The sequence below is a fragment of the Scyliorhinus torazame genome, chromosome 15, assembly GCF_047496885.1.
Source record: "Scyliorhinus torazame isolate Kashiwa2021f chromosome 15, sScyTor2.1, whole genome shotgun sequence".
Classification (NCBI taxonomy): domain Eukaryota; kingdom Metazoa; phylum Chordata; class Chondrichthyes; order Carcharhiniformes; family Scyliorhinidae; genus Scyliorhinus; species Scyliorhinus torazame.
Window position 1 is genome coordinate 81,633,779 of NC_092721.1, and position 21,920 is coordinate 81,655,698.

Genomic DNA, 21,920 nt, shown 5'->3' on the forward strand with positions numbered 1-21,920 from the left:
CCGGAACGGGTCATTTACTCATGAAACCTTGGGGCTGGAGCTATGTGACTGCCAAGGGTGAACCTGGAATAGATGGGCCTGGTTTCTATTATGTCCGAGTTCATGGGAAGACCCTCAAGAAACATTTGCACTATTTAACCAGGCATAAGCCTGCCAGTCAGGGCACCAGACAAACGGTGGTTCCGCCCTTGTCACATCAGGAACTGCCCTTCGAGTTGTGGGCCCTGCCCTCCGGGGCGCTGTGCCCAATCCAACATGAGGATGATGATTTGTGTTCTGACATGGACATGGACGTGTCCGCGCCAGCGAGCGACAGAAGGGGCGTTTTCGGAATTTGGGGGGGAGGGGTGTCATAACCCCATGAGCACCACGGGGAAGCCTTAATTGATTTCCCCATGGGACCCATGGAATACGAGCTTCCCAGGTACGGGGCAGAGGCCTACGACCCGGGGCTCATTATGAGCAAAGATTAAAGGCAGGCCTAGGTCATGCCTGGTAATATAAGTCCTCCGAGCTAGGATTGTACTGGGAGGGAGATGCTGTGTTATGTAGGCCCATATAAATAAATCTATATTGTGTTTACCATCAACCTCCTCTCCATCATTATAATTTCTAAAGGAGCAGACCAATTAAAACCCTTGAGGTTGTGAATTTCCAAGAGGGCTCTCCTGCTCATCCATGGTAATCTTGATGGAGAATTTTCAGAAGCCTCGGACAAATGACTCAAACAATCTTCTGGTGCTTCCTCCAGTGTTAACATGGTTCTTCTGCCAAAGTCACTTTGGACTAATAGGGACAGGACACGGGTAAAATTCCCCCAGTGTCCAGGAATTAGACCAGCTTGAACTGCTTGATGGAAAAAGAAGAGAATAGGAGAGAAATAAAGAGCAGAGAGAAACAGAAGACAGTTAAGAAAGTGAGACAAATAATTGAAGTTTTATCAACTGGAAGTTGAGAGAGCATTCGTACCACATCGACCCTGAAAATCAACAGCTCATTCCAGCATGTTTCCGAGATCACTCAACTTCCTCAAAACTGACTCCTTATGCTTCTTTCATCTCCTGATATATATAAATAAAATTAATAGGAACATAGGAATTAGGAACAGAAGGAGGCAATTCAGCCCTTCGAACCTGCTCCGCCATTCAATCAGATCATGTCTGATCTCTTACTGGTCTCAAATCCACCTCCCCACCTGTTGCCTATATCCCTTTAACCTGCTTTTTTAAATCAAAAATATATCTAACTCTTTCCTGAAACCATTTATTGACTCAGATTCCACAGCACGATGGGGCAGTGAGTTCCACAAATTCACCACCCTTTGTGAAAAGTAGTTCCTCCTCATCTCAGTTCTAAATCTACCATCTCCCAACCTATATTCATGACCTCTCGTTCTGGATCTCCCCACAAGGGGGAACATTTGGTCTATGTTTACTTTATCAATCCCATTTAGTATTTTATACACCTCGATCAGATCCCTTTCATCCTTCTAAACTCCAGAGAGTATAAGCCCAAACTGTTTAATCTCTCCTCATACGTCAACACTTTCATCCCCAGAATCAATCTGGTGAACCTCCTCTGAACTGCCTCCAATGCCACCACATCCTTCCTCACATAAGGAGACCAAAACTGAACACGATATTCCAGATGTGGTCTCACCAACACCCTATACAATTGCAACTATGCCCCACATCACCATTATTTTTTGGTGACCTATAAACAACTCCAACCAATGTTCGCTGCCCTTTGCCGTTTCTTATCTCCATCCAAACAGATTCTACACATTGTTATTTTGTTCTCAGATCCTCCCTTACTGTGGTATTATCATAAATGTAAGAACTGCAAGGGTTAATGAAATGTCTCAGAACAGCCACTAGAGGGAGCAACAGTTACAAGTATATAAAACATTGATGCTAACTCTTGTGGGGAGAGTGTTGTGAAGGAGTTAGCTCGAGACAGGCTGAAGTGAAGCTAGTCTAAGAGCAGATCATAGTTTATAGCAGAGAGATTAGTTGTAGATGAGTGTAGATTATATATTAATAATCAAATGTATATTATTTAGGAGTATGTGTCGAATCAAAAGTGTAATCAAAATGAATAGTGTTCGGCATGGTAGCACAGTGGTTAGCACTGTTGCTTCACAGCGCCAGGGTCCCTGGTTCGATTCCTGGCTTGGGTCACTGTCAGTGCGGAGTCTGCACGTTCTCCCTGTGTCTGCGTGGGTTTCCTCCGGGTGCTCCGGTTTCCTCCCACAAGTCTCGAAAGACGTGCTGTTAGGTGAATTGGGCATTCTGAATTCTCCCTCTGTGTACCCAAAGAGGTCTGGAATGTGGTGACTGTCGTGTTATTCACCCTGGGGTAACACGGACTGCAACTGGGTGCAGTAGTACTTGAAAGTAGATACCAAACTTTGAAGTTGGTTCAATACGCGTTATTGAACTTGTTAAGCAGTGCACACAGTTCGCTGTGGGTTGACACTCTACTAATCTAAGTTCGCTAACTATAACTAACTAGACCAGACTAGCTCTGAGCCACGTGTAGAAGGTGCTAACTGATATATACACCCTGACTGTCATCAAAGTTGTCACCAATGGAAAGAGGCAGAGTGTTGATGCCTCGTGTGTTTTATAGTGGGAAACCCCCCTCTAGTGTTTTGCCTGGTGATTGGTTGTGTTCTGTCCTGTGTGTTGATTAGCTGTACTGAGTGTCTGTCACTGCCTGTCTGTATCTCACTATGTGCATGAATGCATATCATGACAGCGACTAGGGGATTTTCACAGTAACTTCATTGCCGCCTCTTTGTGACAATAATGATTATTAGTAATTAGTAATAAATTCATAGCTTTGTTAAAGTTCAAGCTATTTTGTGGTCTTTGTGAACACTACACCAGCCATCCTGAATTTAGCAACACAAAGAACATACTACTGCCCTGATCCCATCCCTTATCATCAGCACAACTCCACCTCCTTTCCTTCCTTGTCTGCCCTTCCTAAATATCAAATATCCTTGAATATTCCATTCCCTGTTTTGGTCACCATGCAGCCAAGTTTCCGGAATGGTAATTATATCAGACCTATTTACCCCTATGTCTTTAGATGATCTAACTTGTTACGAATACTGTGTGCATTCAGCTAGAGTGCCCTGTGGAGTACTCGTAACTTTATTTTTTTGACACCATTTCACATTTGAAGCATACTCGATGTGTTGTTTGGTTTCTCCTGCCTTCACGTCCCATTGCTACTTCCTGTTACCAACATTACTTTCTTCCATTTGAACCCTTCAGGTTCCCATCCCCCTGAGAAACAAGTTTGAACCAATCCTAACAGCGCTTGTAAATCTCCCTGCAAGTATATCAGTGTCAGTCCTGTGAAGATGTAACCCGTCCATCTGGTCCAGGCCCACCTGCCCTAGAGCCAGTCCCAATGCCTCAGAAATCTGATAGCCTCCCTCCTACACCATTTCTCCAGCCACGTATTTAATCGAACAATCTTCCTGTTCTTCTGCTCACTAGCATGTGGAACAGGGAGTATTCCTGAGATTACTGCTCTTGAGGTCCTGCTTTTAAATCTCCTTCCTATTTCCCTGGAAATAAATGATGGGCGGGATTTACTGACCTCGTCGCGCCTGACTTGGTGATGCAACGAGGCAGTTGAATCTCGTGAAAGGCTTCTTGCGAGATTTGCAACACGCTTGAGACGTCGTGTGAGATTCAACCGAACCTCGTGAGATGTCATGATCTGGATCTCACGGGTGCTGGATGTGATCCAGATCAGCATATTTGGCTCATTTAAATATGTCTGTGCCATATTCTCTCGTGGCCCGGAACTGACGGCCAACCACAGCGAGGCCTTGACCTGGCGCCGTTTAGTGCTGGTCCACACGAACCTGGACCGGTCGGAATGGCACTGGCGGGGGGTCTTCTAGGCCATTGGAGACTCCTGGGTGGTCGGCCTCTGGGAAGGGTGATACCATGGCAGTCCCGCTGGCACGCAGAAGCTTGGCACTGGCATCTTGGCACTGCCACCTGGGCACACTGGCAGGTTCCCAAGTTGACCATGGCAGGGATCAGGCCCAGGGTGCCTTACCCTTAAGAGGTGGCGGGGGTTGGGAGGGGGGTGGGGTGGTGGGGGGGGGGGGGGGGGTGGAATGAAGGACCCCAGAAGAGATATGTTGGGTGCAGTGGGGAAGGGGTCCTGAGACTGCGGTGGAGTCACTGTGTGGGGTCGAAAGATCAGGGCCGCCTTTACAAGTGGTGCCCCAATCCATGAGCAGTCTTCCTCCACTGGCGAGCTGAGCTCATTAGTGCAGGAAATTATGCAAGTGCGGCCTCGATGGGCATTCCTCACCGAGGCCAAAAAAAGCAGTAAAGTGCGGTTAAATTGCAAGGTATTTCTCAGTGCTGCAGACATCGAGAAGCACCCCGTTAAATGCGCCCAAAAGCAGTCTATGTATTTTTCCAGTTGAATTGCGCCTGATATATCTTTCTAGATTCAGCTATTCAAACACAATGCCTCATAGCAGCTTCACACCAAACAATGAATATACCATTTTCCTGTCATGTCACTCCTGGATTTTGTATTCAAACTCAGCCCACTCCCCCAGTAGAGGTGTCTCTCGCTGGTCTGGCTGATTCCACTCCAGGTGGGTGAGTGAAGCCCCCCGAGTATCGTTCTCTGCTTATCCACTACCCAAGTAAAAGTGTTCCTGGCAGGTCCGACTATCTCCACTCCAGGAGGATGAGTGAAGGCCCCGAAACTTACTCAAGTAGAGGTGTCCCTCGTAAGTCCACAGACTCCTTTCCTGGGAGGTGAGTGAAGGCCCCAAGCTTCACTCTCTATTTATCTGTGCCCAGTAGAGTTGTTTCTCGCAGGCCTAACTGACTCCACTCCCAGATGGTGAGTGAAGGCCCTGAGCCTCCCTCTCTATTTATCTGTTGCCCAAGATAGAGTCATAGAGTCACAGATGTTTACAGCATGGAAACAGGCCCTTTGGCCAGCTTGTCCATGCCGCCCAGTTTCTATCACTAAGCTATTCTCATTTGCCTGCATTTGGCCCATATCCCTCTGTACCCATGCTGCCCATGTAACTGTCTAACTGCTTTTTAAAAGACAAAATTGTACCTGCCCCTACCACTGCCTCTGGCAGCCCGTTCCAGATGCTCATCACCCTCTGTGTGAAGATCCCCTTTGGTCTCTTTTGTACCTCTCTCCTCTCACCTTAAACCTATGTCCTCTAGTTCTAGACTCCTTTCCTTTGGGAAAAGATGTCGACTATCTACCTTACCAATGTTCCTCATTATTTTATAGACCTCCATAAGATCACCCCCTAAGCCTCCTGTGCTCTAGGTAAAAAAGTCCCAGCCTATCCAGCCTCTCCTTATAACTGAGACCATTAAGTCCTGGTAGCATCCTTGTAAATCTCTTCAGCACTCTTTCTAGTTTAACAATATCCTTCCGAAAATAGGGTGACCAGAACTGAACACAGTATTCGTCTTACCAATGTGTAGTCTTACCAATGTTTTGTACAACTTCAACAAGACATCCCAACTCCTGTATTCAATACTCTGATCAATAAAACCTAGCCTTCTTCACCACCCTGTCCACCTGTGACTCCACCTTCAAGGAGCTATGAACCTGTACTCCTAGATCGCTTTTTCTGTAACTCCCTACCATTAACTGAGTAGGTCCTGCCCTGATTTGATCTACCAAAATGCATCACCTCACATTTATCCAAATTAAACTCCATCTGCCATTCATCGGCCCACTGGCCCAATTGGTCAAGATCCTGTTGCAATCGTAAATAACCTTCTTCACTATCCACTATCCCACCAATCTTGGTGTCATCTGCAAACTTACTAACCATGCCTCCTACAATCTCAGCCAAATCATTTATATATATATATATAACAAATAACAGTGGACCCAGCACTAATCCCTGAGGCAAACCGCTGGTCCCAGGCCTCCAGTTTGAAAACAACCCCCCACAACCACTTTTTGGCTTTGATCGGCAAGCTAATTTTGTATCCAATTGGCTATCTTGCCCTGGATTCCGTGAGATTTAACCTTTTGCAACAACCTACCATGCGGTACCTTGTCAGAGGTCTTGCTAAAGTCCATGTAGTCAACATCGACCGCACTGCCCTCATCTACCTTCTTGGTTACCCCTTCAAAAAACTCAATCAAATTTGTGAGACCTGATTTTCCTCTTACAAAGCCATGTTGACTTTCCCTAATTAGCCCTTGCCTGTTTAAATGCCTGTAGATCCTGTCCAACAGAATACCTTCCAACAACGTACCCACTACAGAAGTAAGGCTCACTGGTCTGTAGTTCCCAGGCTTTTCCCTACAGCTCTTAAACAAGGGCACAACATTTGCCACCCTTAAATCTTCAGGCACCTCTCCTGTGGCTGTTGATGATTCAAATATCTCAGCTAGGGGGCCGGCAATTTCTTCCCTAGCCTCCCACAACGTTCTGGGATACATTTCATCAGGTTCCGGGGATTTATCTACCTTGATGTGCTTTAATACCTCCAGCACCTCCTTCTCTGTAATATGTACACTCCTCAAGACATCACTTTTTATTGCCCCAATTTCCCTAATATTCGTGCCTTTCTCAACAGTAAATACTGATGAGAAATATTCATTTAGGACCTCTCCCATCCCTTGTGGATCCGTACATAGATAATCTTGTTTATCCTTAAGAGGCCCTATCCTCTTCCGAGTTACTTTTTGCCCTTTATGTATCAGGAAAAGCTCTTTGGATTTTCCTTTGCCTTATCTGCCAAGACAATCTCATATCCCCTTTTTCTCTCCTGATTTCTCTCTTTTAAAAAAAAATGTTTTTATTCTCCATTTTCACATTTTCCTTCAAAATTTACACCCCACCAACAGGCAGCAAACGGTAACAAATAATCCCATCCTCCCATCACTCCACCCAACTGTCAATATATGCATTAGATAAAACAAACCCTCCCACGGTGGAAAAAAAAAGGCGAAAAAGAGAAAGGAGTCCGGAATCGCCCATGGCCACCATTAACCTATAGAGTCCCCCCCCCCCCCCCCCCCCCCCCCCAGACGACGACACTCAATGCCATCCAATCTCCAGACGAGTACCATAAATGACACCCAAGAGTTGTAAACCCCCCCACCCCCCCCATCCCAAACTCCTCCCCTCCACTTCCTCTTGTAAAACTCCTCCCCCAACCTCGTTTCCTTCCCCCCAACGTTCCACCCCGGCTAGACCCCTCGGATCCTGTTCTGCCAGGCTCTGATGGCCGCAGCCCCTCCCCCCACCTCACCCCCGTTCACTGGTTGGCTTAAACCGGCCAGCATGGAGGCCCCCGCTCGGGTCTCTTTCCCTCTTGCCCGGCCCCAGGAAAAACCCAGAAGTCCCCTTCAGCACACAAACCCCGCATACACACCCACACCCCAAAGAACCCTCATTTCGACTGAAAGTCCCATTTCTTCCTTTGTCCAAATATATACAACGTTGGCTCCTATAGCCCATCCACCAGCACGCAGTGAAACAAAGAAGCTCACTGGGCTAAATCGCTGGCTTTTAAAGCAGACCAAGGCAGGCCAGCAGCACGGTTCAATTCCCGTACCAGCCTCACCAAACAGGCGCCAGAATGTGGTGACTAGGGGCTTTTCACAGTAACTTCATTTGAAGCCTACTTGTGACAATGAGCGATTTTCATTTTTTCATTTTCATTTCATGAGGCTACATCAGTACCTGACCATTTCTCAATTCTGCCACAGTCCTTCTGCCTTCGCAAACACCTCCGCTGCTTCCACCGTTCCAAAATAAAAGTCCTTGAACTTGTAGGTCACCCTCAGCTTCGCTGGATATACAATACCGCACTGCACCCTGCTAACGTACAGTGCCCTTTTCACCCGGTTGAGGGCAGCCCGCCTCCTCGCCAGCTCCACCGTAAAGTCCTGGTATACGCGTATACCAGCTGCAGCCCACTGCACCATCCGCTTCTGCTTAGCCCAGCACAGGACCTTCTCCTTAATACTGTACCTACAAAAGCACAGAGTCACTACTCTTGGCGGCTCACTCGCCTTTAGTACAGGCCTCCACGACCGATGTGCCCGATCCAGCTCATATCGGGAGGGATCCTCCCCCTCCCCCACTAGTTTCGCCAACATCGTGGCAAAATATTCAGTCGGCCTCAGTCCTTCCACTCCTTCGGGCAGCCCCACAATCCTCAAATTCTGTCACCTGGATCTGTTTTCCAGGTCTTCCATTTTGCCTCGCAGATCCTTGTTGATCTCTATCACCTTCCGCATCTCCTTCCTCATCGAGGTAAGTTGACCACTGTGCTGCAGTAATCTCACTTCCACTTCCTTCAGCGCCTCGCCTTGCTACCGCACCTCCGCCACTGCGCTCGCCACCGCCGTCCTCACCGGGGTAATCGCCTCCTCCACCAGCACTTTCAAAACCGCCCCATCTCCTTCCTCATTGCCTCCATGTGTTTTGTAAACTGCCTTTCGAATTCCACGGCCATCACCTTCGTTATTTCTTCAGCCGTAAGCAATGCGGTCTCCCCGGTGCACCAGCTTCCATTTTCTTTACTGACCCTGCGGTGACCTTTCCACTGCCAAACGGACTTTCAGCTGCTTTTTTCACGGCCGTTTATTTGCTGGTCTTCGACATTTCCCTTCTCTGTGCTGTCTCCCGACTTTTACTGCCTTCGCTGGCCCTAGGAGCGGCCGTTAACCCCCAACAATGCCGTTCCCAAACGGGAACCCTCCAACGCGCAGCTGCCCTGATTTCTCTCTTAACTCTACTCCGACAAGTCCTATAGTCTTCAAGGGATCCACTTGATCCCAGCTGCCTATGCATGTCATATGCTTCCTTCGTCCTTTTGACCATGGCCTCAATATCCCGAGTCATCCAGGGTTCCCTCTTTCTACCAGCCTTACCCTTCACTCTAAGAGGAATGTGCTCACCCTGAACCCTAGTTAACCCCATTTTGAAAGACTCCCACTTACCAGCTGTCCCGTTGCCTGTAAACAGGCAACCCATCAACTTTTGAAATTTCCTGCCTAATACCATAATTGGCCTTGCCCCAATTTAGAATTTTAACTTTTGAGCCATAACTATCATTCTCCATAGCTATCTTAAAACTAATGGAATTATGGTCTCTGGTCCCAAAGTGATCCCTCACGAACACATCTGTCACCTGCTCTTCCTTATTCTCCAAGAGGAGGTCAAGTTTTACCCCCCCTTTAGTTGGGCCATCCACATATTGAATGAGAAAATCTTCCTGAATGCACTCGACAGATTTCTCTCCATCCAAACCCCTAGTGCTATGGCTGTCCCAGTTAATGTTGAGAAAGTTAAAGGCCTCTACTATTACCACCCTATTTTTTCAACAGCTACCTGTAATCTTCCTACATATTTGTTCTCAATTTCCCGCTGACTATTTTGGGGCCTATAATACAGTCCTATCAAACTGATCTCGCCCTTCTTATTTTTCACTTCTACCCATATAGACTCTTGATATATCCTCTCCCTGCACTGCCGTGATGTTGTTCCTAATCAAAAATGCAACTCCCCCTCCCCTCCTACTGTATCTTTCCTATAGCATCCGTACCCCGGAACATTGAGCTACCAGTCCTGCCCCTCTTTTAACCATGTTTCAGTCATAGCTATAATATTGCAGTCCCATGTACCCATCCATGCCTTGAGTTCATCTGCCTTGCCCGTTATGCCTCTTGCATTGAAATAAATGCAGTTCAATCTATTTCTCTGCCTGCCACTTTTCGCCTTACTAGCTTTTGTTTCTGTCCCCTCTTTACTACCTTCTGACTTCCTGCATTGGTTTCCATCCCACGACCACATTACTTTAAACCCTCCCCAACACCGCTAGCAAACAAAACCCTCTGACATTAGTTCCAGTCCTGCCCAGGTGTAGACCGTCCGATTTTTAATGGTCCCACCTCTTCCAGAACCGGTTCCAATGTCCCAAAAATCTGAATCCCTCCCACTTGCACCATCTCTCAAGCTATGCATTCATCCTGTCTATCATCTCATTCCTACTCTGACTAGTACGTGGCCCTGGTAGCAATCCCAATATTATTACCTTTGACGTCCTACTTTATAGTTTAGCTCCTAACTCCCTAAATTCAGCATGTAGGACCTCATCCTGTTTTTTTAACTACATCGTTGGTGCCTCCCCATGACAGCTGGCTGTTCACCCTCCCCCCTTTAAAATGTCCTGCAGTCGCTCTGAGACATCCAGGACCCTTGCACCCGGGAGGCAACATACCTTCCTGATGTCTCGTTTGCATCCGCAGAAACGCTTGTTTACTCCCCTTACAATCGAATCCCCTATCACTATAGCTCTACCACTCTTTTTCCTGCCCTCCTGTGCAGCAGAGCCAGACAGGTATACCTGTTTTGGAATGAAATGACCGCAGGAGACCCCTGCACTGCCTTCCTACCCTTCCTTTGCCTGTTGGTCACCCATTTCCTATCTCCCTCAGTACTCTTTATCTGCAGTGTGACCAACTCACTGAACGTGCTATCCATGACTTCCTCAGCATCATGGAAGCTTCAAAGTGAGTCCATCTGCAGCTCCAGAGCCATCAAGCGGTCTAACAGGAGCTGCAGCTGGACACACGTCTTGCACGCGAAGGAACTAGGGACATGTGGATGTGTCCCTGAACTCCCACACGCACATGAGGAGCATAACAGGGGTCTGGGATCTCCTGCCATGTCTTAACCCTAAGGTTAACTTATACAACTACAATGCCCCCCCCCCCAAAAAATAGATAAATGAAAAGAAAAGGGAAACTACTTTCCAGTCACCATTACTTACCAGATAGATTCAAATTTAGCAAATTTCCGGCTCTGCCCCTGGAGATGTGCCAGTCACTTCTTTGCCTTGTATCCTCAGCTGCCAGTTTATCCTTTTCCCATCTCAACCTAACTCCCAGTTTTCACCCAACTCCTAGAAGCACTCCCACTCAGCCAAGGCAGCACTCAGTGCCAGGGCAAGTATAAATAAATAATCTCTATTAGTGTCACAAGTAGGCTTACATTAACACTGCAATGAAGCTACTGTGAAAAGCCCCTAGCCGCCACACTCCGGCGCCTGTTGGGGTACACTGAGGGAGAATTCAGAATGGCCAAATCACCTAACAGCACATCTTTCGGGAGTGAAGGCGAAGAGATTTGCCTGCCTCTCCTTTTCCATCCAGCTTGGTGAGATTGTTCTCAACTTTTTCTATTCTTATCTATCTAATTGTAGTCAAAGAATAGTCCAACAAGGGCTTCTCATCCAGATTCCATATAGTTACCTCTGGTCATTCCAGGGATCCACCCTCCTATTTCCATCTACATGCTGCTCCTCAACAAAATCATTACAAACACAGGGGCAATATCTAAAGAATACTGATGATGGCGAGTTCCACTCCACTATGACGCCTCACAACTTCCACGGTCTCCAAAGTGTTAAACATCCAGTATAGGATGAACCAATGTTTCCTTCAAAAGATATTGGGAAGACAGAAACCATTGCCTCCGGTCCCCACCACGAAGAATGCTCCCTAACCATTGACTCCACCCCTCTCTCTGGTGATTGTCTGAAGCCAAAGCAGACTATTCACAATGCTGGTGCTATATTTGATCCTTCTGTGGTATTATCATAACTCTCAGCATTACAAGGGTTAATGTAGTGTCGAGAGTAGCCACTAGAGAGAGCTGCAGATATAACCATATAAGGCAGTGATGCTAGACCTTTGGGGAGGAGTGTATGCAGGAGGCAGCTAGTGAAGGTCATAAGAGCAGATAGTCTGAGTAAGGTTAGTTTATAGTTTATACCAGTAGTCAGATTAGAAGTAGATGAGTGTAGTTAGATGTTATTGATCAGTTATTCAGTGGTCTTTGTGAACACTACGTCAACCATCCTGAAATAAGCAACACAAAGAACACCACATGGTACCAGGAGAGTTTTCCTTTAATGAAACAGCAATTATATTAGGTTAGAATAGCAATGAAGATTGAAGAAACAATCCAGAGGCTACCACTCAGAAGAAAATCTATTGTAAAGACTGATCTTTAGATGGAAGTCTCAAGAAGCCTGACCACTTCAAGACACACGGTAAATTATGCCAGAACTGGGCTTTCTTTAAGCAACAGTTTGAAGTTTTTATTTCTGCCTCCATACTTGAAAATGCATCAGACCAACGGAAAATATCACTCCTACTAAATTTGTCTGGACTGCAAGCATTGGAGCTCATTAATTCGTTTCAATTCAGTGCTTACTAATCCTGAAAAAATTCTATGAGCATTACATGTCAAACAAATGGCTGCAGTTCAGAGGAGAGTCTGTATATTCATTCATCACAGCTGTAAAGCTGCAAGCGCAGTCCGTTGATGTTTCCTCAGTCTCCGAGTCTATGCTGCGAGATAAAGTTGTCTTCGGAATAAACGATGAACGATTGTGCGAAGAAATGTTAAGAAGACTGGTTTTATCGATTGAAGATGCTATAAATATGTGTAAGGCCAGTGAACAGGCATTGAGCGAATATGCCAAATTCATGGCTAAGGAAGAGAGCGCAAAATCGGGAAACGTGACTGACACCTTTAATGCTGTGTCGCAGCATAGAAAACTGCGTACAACGGTCAGTGGCCATTTTGAACGTGACGTCACGAGCGTGATGATGTGCACACAGTGTGGACACGCCCACAGTCAAAACAATTGTCCGGCGAAAGGGAAACATTATTCCAATTGTGGCAAACTGAACCACTTTGCAGCACAGTATCGTTTATCAACAATTGTTCCAGTAACCAAATTTAAACAGTCTTAGAGTGATTGCAGATGGATCCAAAGTGTGCAGAGTGCAGAGAAAAAATCCAAAATCATAGCTGATAGAGAGGATTGCTCACCATATTCACTTTCGGGTACCTTCATGATAGAAGCTTTCACTAGGGTTGATTTACTGGATCGTAAGGAAAGACCAGTGAAAACATTCTCAAAGATAATAAAGGACTGGAAATAAATGGAGAATTGATCCCCTTTAAGATTGAAACAGAGCGCATGCAAATACTGTCACGTACCGATCTTTAACGTAAGCTATTGTAAAGCCTCTGATTAAGCCTTTAAGCGTACTGCTTTCAGATTACAATGCTAACATGATAGCCACAAGGGGGCCATGCTGTCTCGTTGTGAAGAAAGGGAAAATTGACATACCAATCGACTTTGAGGTGGGAGAGGGTGAGAAATCATCAGTGATTGGAGTTGATGCTTATGAAAGATTATGGGCAGGATTCTTCGGAAACCGGCAGGGTGCGAAGGAGTGGCGTGAACCACTCCGGCGTTGGACCGCCCGGAAGGTGCGGAATCCTCCGCACCTTCAGGGGCTAGGCCTGCGCCGCAGTGATTTGCGCCGCGCCGGCCGGCGCGGAAGGGGCTTGGCACCACGCCAACCGGCGCCGAAGAGCTTCCACAAGCCGCCGCGAGTTGGTGCATGCGCGGGAGCGCCAGCGTGTGCTGGCGTCATCCCAGCGCATGCGCAGGGGGTGTTCGTCTCTGCACCGGCCATGGCGGACCGGTACACCAGCCCGCGCGGAATAGAGTGTCCCCACGGCACAGGCCCGCCCGTGGATCGGTGGGCTCCACCATGGGGGCACCCCCCGGGGCCAGATTCCCCACACCCCCCTGAGGATCCGAAGGCCACCCGCGCAGCCAGGTCCTGCCGGTAAGTACCTGTCGTAACATACACCGACGGGACCGGCCGAAAACAGGCAGCCACTCGGCCCATCGCGGGCTGGAGAATCGCCGGGGGGGGCTGCTGCCAACGGACTCCGACCGTCACAGCACAATTCCCGCCCCCGCCAAACCCCCAGCACTGGAGAATTCGGCAGCCGGCAGGGGCGGGATTCACGCCGTCCCCCGGCAATTTTCCAACTCGGTTGGGGGCCGGAGAATCCTGCCCTATAGCTAGTTATATATCATAGAACATACAGTGCAGAAGGGGACCATTCGGCCCATCAAGTCTGCACCGACCCACTTAAGCCCTCACTTCCACCCTATCCCCTTTAATCCAATAACCCCTCCTAACATTTATTTGGACACTAAGGACAATTTCGCAAGGCCAATCCACCTAACCTGGACACCTTTGGACTGTGGGAGGAAACCGGAGCACCCGGAGGAAACCCACGCAGCCACAGGCAGAACGTGCAGACTCCGCACAGACAGTGACCCTGTGGGGAATTGAACCTGGGACCCTGTGCTGTTAAGCCACAGTGCTAACCACTATGCTACCGTGTTTCCCTTTGCTACCGTGCTGCCCAGTTGAAAGGATTCACTCAACCAGTACTTCACATGACCAAGCTGAAGAGTTCAGGGAAGACTTAGGTGTTATGCATGACCTCTCCAAAGCTACCACTCATGCTGACACATCAGAAAACAGGGCAACTATGGACGCTGAAACATCAGAATCCAAGTTAGTCCGAAGAGTGGACCCTCAAGGTCGTTTAATTTCCGAGATACTACCAGTATCTGATCGTACAGACCATAAAAGCCGGAACTGAAAAGGACTTGATGCTCCAGAAGGTGAAACAATACCTAAAAGAAGGATGGCCTGCTGGAAGCAAATCACCCTTTCGAGATATAAGAGATGATCTTGCTACGATTAATGGTGTTCTGCTCAAGAGAGACAGGATCGTGATATCTGGCAGTTTACATTTCGGGATTCTGCAGCAGATTCATGAGTGTTATCAAGGCATCGAAAGGTGTAGTCGGCGAGACAGAAAATTGGTGTATTGGCCGGGAATAAACAGATATCGACCAGTATGTTCAAGCATGTCCAATTTGTCAGATGCATCAGCCTGCGCAGAGCAAAGAAACCATGCAACAGAGGGAACTTGTCACTAGTCCATGGAAGAAAGTGGGCATGGATTTATTCTATTTCCAGAGTCATGACTACTTGATAGTCATAGACAATTACTCCCAACTTCCCAAAGGCGATGCTGCTGATTTGACTGCCAGATCAGTAATAAAGGCAACAAAATCAATTTTTGCTCGCCATGGGATACCTTTTCACATTGTCTCTGACAATGGTCCGTGTTTCGCGAGTCAGGAGTGGACACAGTCTGCAGAGCAATATAATTTCAACAATGTAACGTCCAGCCCATGTTATCCTCAGTCTAATGGGAAAGCAGAGAAAGGAGTAGGGATAATTAAGAAGTTATTCCGCAAAGCGAGTGAAGATGGTTAAGTTGTGTCGTTAGCGTTGTTAGCATACCGAGCAACAGATCTCTCACCTGCTCAAATGCTGATGGAGAGAAGACTAAGGACAACTTTACTAGAGGTCACCAGTCAAGAAACTGATAATAAGAAGATACATGAAAGAATCACGACAACAAAAAAGAAGCAAGAAGAGGTCTGCAATAGACATACCAAACCTGACTGAACTTCAAGAAGGTGACCTGGTGAGAATTCAGAATCCAGTTGGAGGCTGGCAAAATGTTGCAATGGTTCTGAAACAGGTAGCACTTAGGTCCTACTTAGTGCAAACAGGACAGTGATCGCAGTTCAGGAGAAACAGACCAGCATTGCTGCATGTCAAGCATAAGGTGCAAACTCAGCGTGTAAATGTTGTTCCGCGTGATGATATATTCAAGGACATTGCCTTTCCAGATCTGTACTTAGCGCAGACACAGCTAGAAGATGTGGCAGAGCAATCCAACACCTTAAACATTCCACTGAGACAATCTATGAGAAGATGATGACCTGCAGGGAGATTGAAATCGTGATTTTCTAATGAACATATAATCATCTAAGTGATGTAACAGTCATTACAAATTACTGTATTGTATGATAATAAGATAGTGATAGTTACTAGCTATGAGTCAGAATTATATCTGTAAGGTCAGGGTTAAAGAAAATCTCACAACAAATGTTATAATAATTTTCTTTTACAAAGAAGGGGGGGATGTGGTATTATCATAACTATAAGCATTACAAGGGTTAATGTAGTGTTGAGAGTAGCCACTAGAGGGAGCTGCATACACAGCTATATAGGCCTTAGGGGAGGAGTGTATGCAGGAGATAGCTAGTGAAGGTCATAAGAGCAGATAGTGTGAGTAAGGTTAGATTATAGTTTACACCAGTAGTGTGATTAGCAGTAGATGAGTGTAGTTAGATGTTATTGATCAGTTGTGTATTCTTAAGGACTAAGTGTCGTATCCCAGTTTGGTAGTGGAAATAAAATCATAGCTTTGTTTAAGTTAATAACTATTCTGTGGTCTTTGTGAACACTACGCCAACCATCCTGAAATAACCAACACAAAGAACACCACACTTCTGATAAGCTTCTGACCATATATTTATGCCATCTCCAAGACGGCCACTTTCTACGTCCTTACACTGCCTGACTGCTCCCCTTCCTTGGCTCCTCTACTGCTGAAACTCTTATCCATGCCTTTGTTGCCTCTCAACTTGGCTACTCCAAAGCGTTGTCCGACAGACTACTACACTCTACTCTTTGTAAACTTGTTGCCATCCAAATCTCTGCTGTTAGCATTCTAACTCGCGCCCATTCACCCATCGCCACGGTGTTTGCTGACTGACATGAACTGCTGACTATACAACATCTTGATTTTAAAATTGTCATCTTTGCTTTCAAAACCCTCCATGGTCTTTCCGCTCCCCACCTCTGTAATCTCCTCCAACCCTACAATACTGCGAGATACCAGAGTTCTTCTAATTCTAGTGTCTGAAACAACTCTGATTTTAATTGCTCTACCATTAGTGGCTGTACCTTCAGTTCATAAGAACATAAGAACATAAGAACTAGGAGCAGGAGTAGGCCACCTGGCCCCTCGAGCCTGCTCCACCATTCAATGAGATCATGGCTGGTCTTTTGTGAACTCAGCTCCACTTTCCGGCCCGAACACCATAACCCTTAATCCCTTGATTCTTCAAAAAACTATCTATCTTTATCTTAAAAACATTTAATGAAGGAGCCTCTACTGCTTCACTGGGCAAGGAATTCCATAGATTCACAACCCTTTGGGTGAAGAAGTTCCTCCTAAACTCAGTCCTAAATCTACTTCCCCTTATTTTGAGGCTATGCCCCCTAGTTCTGCTTTTACCCGCCAGTGGAAACAACCTGCCCGCATCTATCCTATCTATTCCCTTCATAATCTTATATGTTTCTATAAGATCCCCCCTCATCCTTCTAAATTCCAACGAGTACAGTCCCAGTCTACTCAACCTCTCCTCGTAATCCAACCCCTTCAGCTCTGGGATTAACCTAGTGAATCTCCTCTGCACACCCTCCAGTGCCAGTACGTCCTTTCTCAAGTAAGGAGACCAAAACTGAACACAATACTCCAGGTGTGGCCTCACTAACACCTTATACAATTGCAGCATAACCTCCCTAGTCTTAAACTCCATCCCTCTAGCAATGAAGGACAAAATTCCATTTGCCTTCTTAATCACCTGTTGCACCTGAAAACCACTTTCTGCGACTCATGCACTAGCACACCCAGGTCTCTCTGCACAGCAGCATGTTTTAATATTTTATCATTTAAATAATAATCCCTTTTGCTGTTATTCCTACCAAAATGGATAACTTCATATTTGTCAACATTGTATTCCATCTGCCAGACCCTAGCCCATTCACTTAGCCTATCCAAATCCCTCTGCAGACTTCCAGTATCCTCTGCACTTTTTGCTTTACCACTTATCTTAGTGTCATCTGCAAACTTGGACACATTGCCCTTGGTCCCCAACTCCAAATCATCTATGTAAATTGTGAACATTTGTGGGCCCAACACTGATCCCTGAGGGACACCACTAGCTACTGATTGCCAACCAGAGAAACACCCATTAATCCCCACTCTTTGCTTTCTATTAATTAACCAATCCTCGATCCATGCTACTACTTTCCCCTTAATGCCATGCATCTTTATCTTATGCAACAACCTTTTGTGTGGCACCTTGTCAAAGGCTTTCTGGAAATCCAGATATACCACATCCATTGGCTCCCCGTTATCTACCGCACTGTTAATGTCCTCAAAAAATTCCACTAAATTAGTTAGGCACGACCTGCCCTTTATGAACCCATGCTGCGTCTGTCCAATGGGACAATTTCCATCCAGATGCCTCGCTATTTCATCCTTGATGACAGATTCCAGCATCTTCCCTACTACCGAAGCTAAGCTCACTGGCCTATAATTACCCACTTTCTGCCTACCTCCTTTTTTAAACCGTGGTGTCACGTTTGCTAATTTCCAATCCGCCGGGACCACCCCAGAGTCTAGTGAATTTTGGTAAATTATCACTAGTTCCTGGGCCTTAAGTCAAGGAATTCCCCCCCATAACCTCTCCATCTCTCCTTTAAGGCCTCTCCTTTAACCTCTTAGATCAAGCATTTGATCATTTGCCCTAATATTTCCTTAAGTGGCTCAGTGTCATTTTTTGCTTGATAATGCTCTGTGAAGCACCTTGGGCTGTTTGGTTCTGTTAAAGTTACTACATTAAAATAACTTGTTGATATTAAACTTATTTCTCAGCATTTTGGTTTGTCCCGTTAGCTTTTGCACTAAAAACAATACAACAATGCAGCTTGCAGTAGGATAAACTCAAAGCAACAGTAATACTGATCAATGAATAATGAAGGTTAACCTTTTAATCCTTGTTATGGGCTTCTTTTGATCATAAATTAAGTAGTATAAGATTGAAGGCAATATCGTAGTCAATAAAGCAATCTAACGGCAGTTTATTTTCTGACATTGCTCTGTTCTTATTTCATCCCTTGATCAGCTCACGGTGACGATTATCCATTCGATGGGCGTGGAGGGACTTTGGCTCATGCATTTTCACCTGCACCGGGTATTGGAGGGAATATTCACTTTGATCGGGAGGAAAATTGGACAGTGAGACCCTATGGTAAAGATACTGATTATTCACTAAGTGTAAAGCAATAGTGACCATTACATAATACGCTTTAAGATGGTGATAGAGATGGGCAGCATGGTAGCACAGTGGATAGCACTGTTGCTTTACAGCGCCAGGGTCCAAGGTTCACGGCTTGGGTCATTGTCTGTGCGGAGTCTGCACGTTTTCCCTGTGTCTGCGTGGGTTTCCTCCGGGTGCTCCAGTTTCCTCCCACAAGTCCCGAAAGATGTGCTGTTGGGTGAATTGGACATTCTGAATTCTCCCTCTGTGTACCCGAACAGGCACCAGAATGTGGCGACTAGGGGCTTTTCACAGCAACTTCTGTGCAGTGTTAATGTAAGCCTACTTGTGACAATAAATATTATTATGAATTATTATGATTATAGTGAGAGCTACGTATAGAGACAGGTAAGTCCAGCTTGCGCAGGTATGGACTAATCTAATTGGTTCTGTTAATCTTTTAGACAGGTAGCTCCATAGTGAAATGTGTATTGGTCCCTTGCTCAGAGGAGTGGATAGTTTCTTTCTTGGAAGAGCTAGCAAGTGCTCAAAGCAATCTGAATCCCCAGCCTTCTTGAATTTGTGCTTCTCACTCCAAAACTGATGGGACTGATGCCCAATTGAAACTCTCCTAATTGGATTTGACCTCATTAGGAGCAAATTTCTGTCAATTTGGAAATCTTACTTTATGTCAGTATTACACTACAGTTTCTTTTAAGAGTGCTGATTGGAGCAGACGCCATGTTTTGCTCAGATGGCTGGACGGCTGGTTTGTGATGCAGAGCAAGGTCAACCGCGGGTTTAGTTCCCATGCCAGCTGAGATTATCATGAAGGCTTCCTCTTGCCTGAGGTGTCGTGACCTTCAGGTTAAATCACCACCAGTTAGCTCTCCCCCTCAAAGGGGAATGTAATCTATGGTCATCAGGGACTATGGCAACTATACTTTAGTATAATACTGACATGGCACTGTTAGATCAAACAGCCTGTTTCTGTGCTTTAAATACGATGAGACTATATGAGAAAATATCACAATAGCCTAGGTTTCTGCAAATAGGTAAATAACTGTGGCCTGGATATCTTAGATAATTTTCTTGGGAAAAGCATTTTCAAAATATGCACTCATTCACACAGAAATTACTGCCAGCACGATTATACTAAACAATTTCAAATAAATGCTTGTGTTAATGTAGCGGACTGGGAAATGCCATATCAACATGTTACATGTTCAACTGCTGACATGGACATCTGGGCTATTAATAATTCAGATTGATCTTTATGTATTTTGAATTTGTTCATAAAACAATTATTTCCTTTGCAGGTGTCAACTTGTTTCGTGTTGCTTCCCATGAATTTGGTCACGCTTTGGGGCTTGCGCATTCCAAACATCGATCTGCTGTGATGTATCCCACGTATAAATACCATCAATCAAATATATTGTCTCTTTCATGGGATGATATCAGAGCAGTACGAAATCTGTATGGTACGAACAAATAGTTTTTGGTATGACAAATAGAAAAGGTACAACGCTTGTTAAATGAGCGCCTATTTTTCAAAACCAAACTTTTCCCACTGGTTACTTCCTGAATTGTGCATATTAAGTAGGCCCATCTAATTGATAGACAAGATGGACATCTGTTACCAAAGATCCCCAATAATTCTTTATCTTGCCCAACCTTGCAAACTTGATTTCCATGGTTCCAAAATATATGCTGCCCATGTTCCTTGTGTGAGAACCGATTCATGCTCTTCAGGGGAAAATACCAGGACAATATCCTGGACTCTATTTTCTGTCATCTTTGTTTGGTTATCAGTATTTTCATGACTCACCCATTTAAACTAAGAATTCAGGGTTTCTAGATGCTGAATTATATAAGGATGTGAGTAAAGTCCAGTGGGAAGGCCGTCAAACCACCTGCTATATCAACTGTTTTTCTTCCTTTGATTTGATTTTGATTTGATTTGATTTATTGTCACATGTCTTTTGTTATGCTCTTGTCGTAGCATAAGCTGCTTCCTTGATGTGCATTCTGACAAAGGAAGGTTCAGACTTGGAGATAGCTTTAGCACATTTATTACTGTTAACAATTCTCCTACTTGGATTCAATGCTACTGTTAATCCTTCTATAGCTACTCAGACTGACTAACCAGTCTGCTACAATCCACGTGGTGGGAGTGATGTGTTTCAATCAACCCTGTGTCTGTCCTCACTGAGAGTCTCCACTGGAAAGAGGAAGATCATGTGTGCAGTGTCTTTATATATGGGTTGGTGTAATGCCTCTGTGGTAGTGTCACCTCTGTGTGTATCGTGAATGCCCATTGGTCGTGTCCTATCTTACTGACCTATTGGTTGACTGTCCGTGTGTCATGTCTCTGGTGTTCCCTTTAGTGTCTAGCTAGGTGTAGTGTATGTACATTAACCCTTTGTGTACTTACAGTGATGTATATCACCACAACATGTACCGAAGTACAATGAAAAGTATTTTTCTGCAGCCGAGGGAACGTATACAGTACGTACATAGTAGACAAAAGAATAATCGACATAGTACATTGACAAATGGTACATCGACAAACAGTGATTGGTTACAGTGCGGAACAAGGGGCCAAACAAAGCAAATACATGAGCAAGAGCAGCATAGAGCGTAGTGAATAGTGTCCTTACAGGGAACAGATCAGTCCAAAGGGGTGTTGTTGAGGTGTCTTGTAGCTGTGGGGAAGAAGCTGTTCCTATGTCCGGATGTGCGAGTCTTCAGACTTCTGTACCTTCTGCCTGATGGAAGGGTCTGGAAGAAGGCAATGCCTGGGTGGGAGGGGTCTCTGATAATGCTGTCTGCCTTCCTGAGGCAGCGGGAGGTGAATACAGAATCGATGTGGGCGTGGCAAGCTTGTGTGATGCGTTGAGCTGAGTTCACTACACTCTGCAGTTTCTTGCGATCTTGGACCGAGCAGTTGCCATACCAGGCTGTGATGCAGCCGGATAGGATGGTCTCTGTGGCACA

General features: G+C 45.7%; 1 protein-coding gene across 1 annotated transcript in view; it reads left to right on the forward strand.

Moving 5' to 3' along the window:
• LOC140391648 (collagenase 3-like) overlaps nt 1-21,920 on the forward strand; it is a 52,203-nt gene that overhangs the window by 22,806 nt on the left and 7,477 nt on the right. The window contains exons 4-5 of the mRNA XM_072476342.1: nt 18,789-18,914; nt 20,243-20,404. Coding sequence (XP_072332443.1) covers nt 18,789-18,914; nt 20,243-20,404 — 288 coding nt within the window. The remainder of the gene's footprint in view (nt 1-18,788; nt 18,915-20,242; nt 20,405-21,920) is intronic.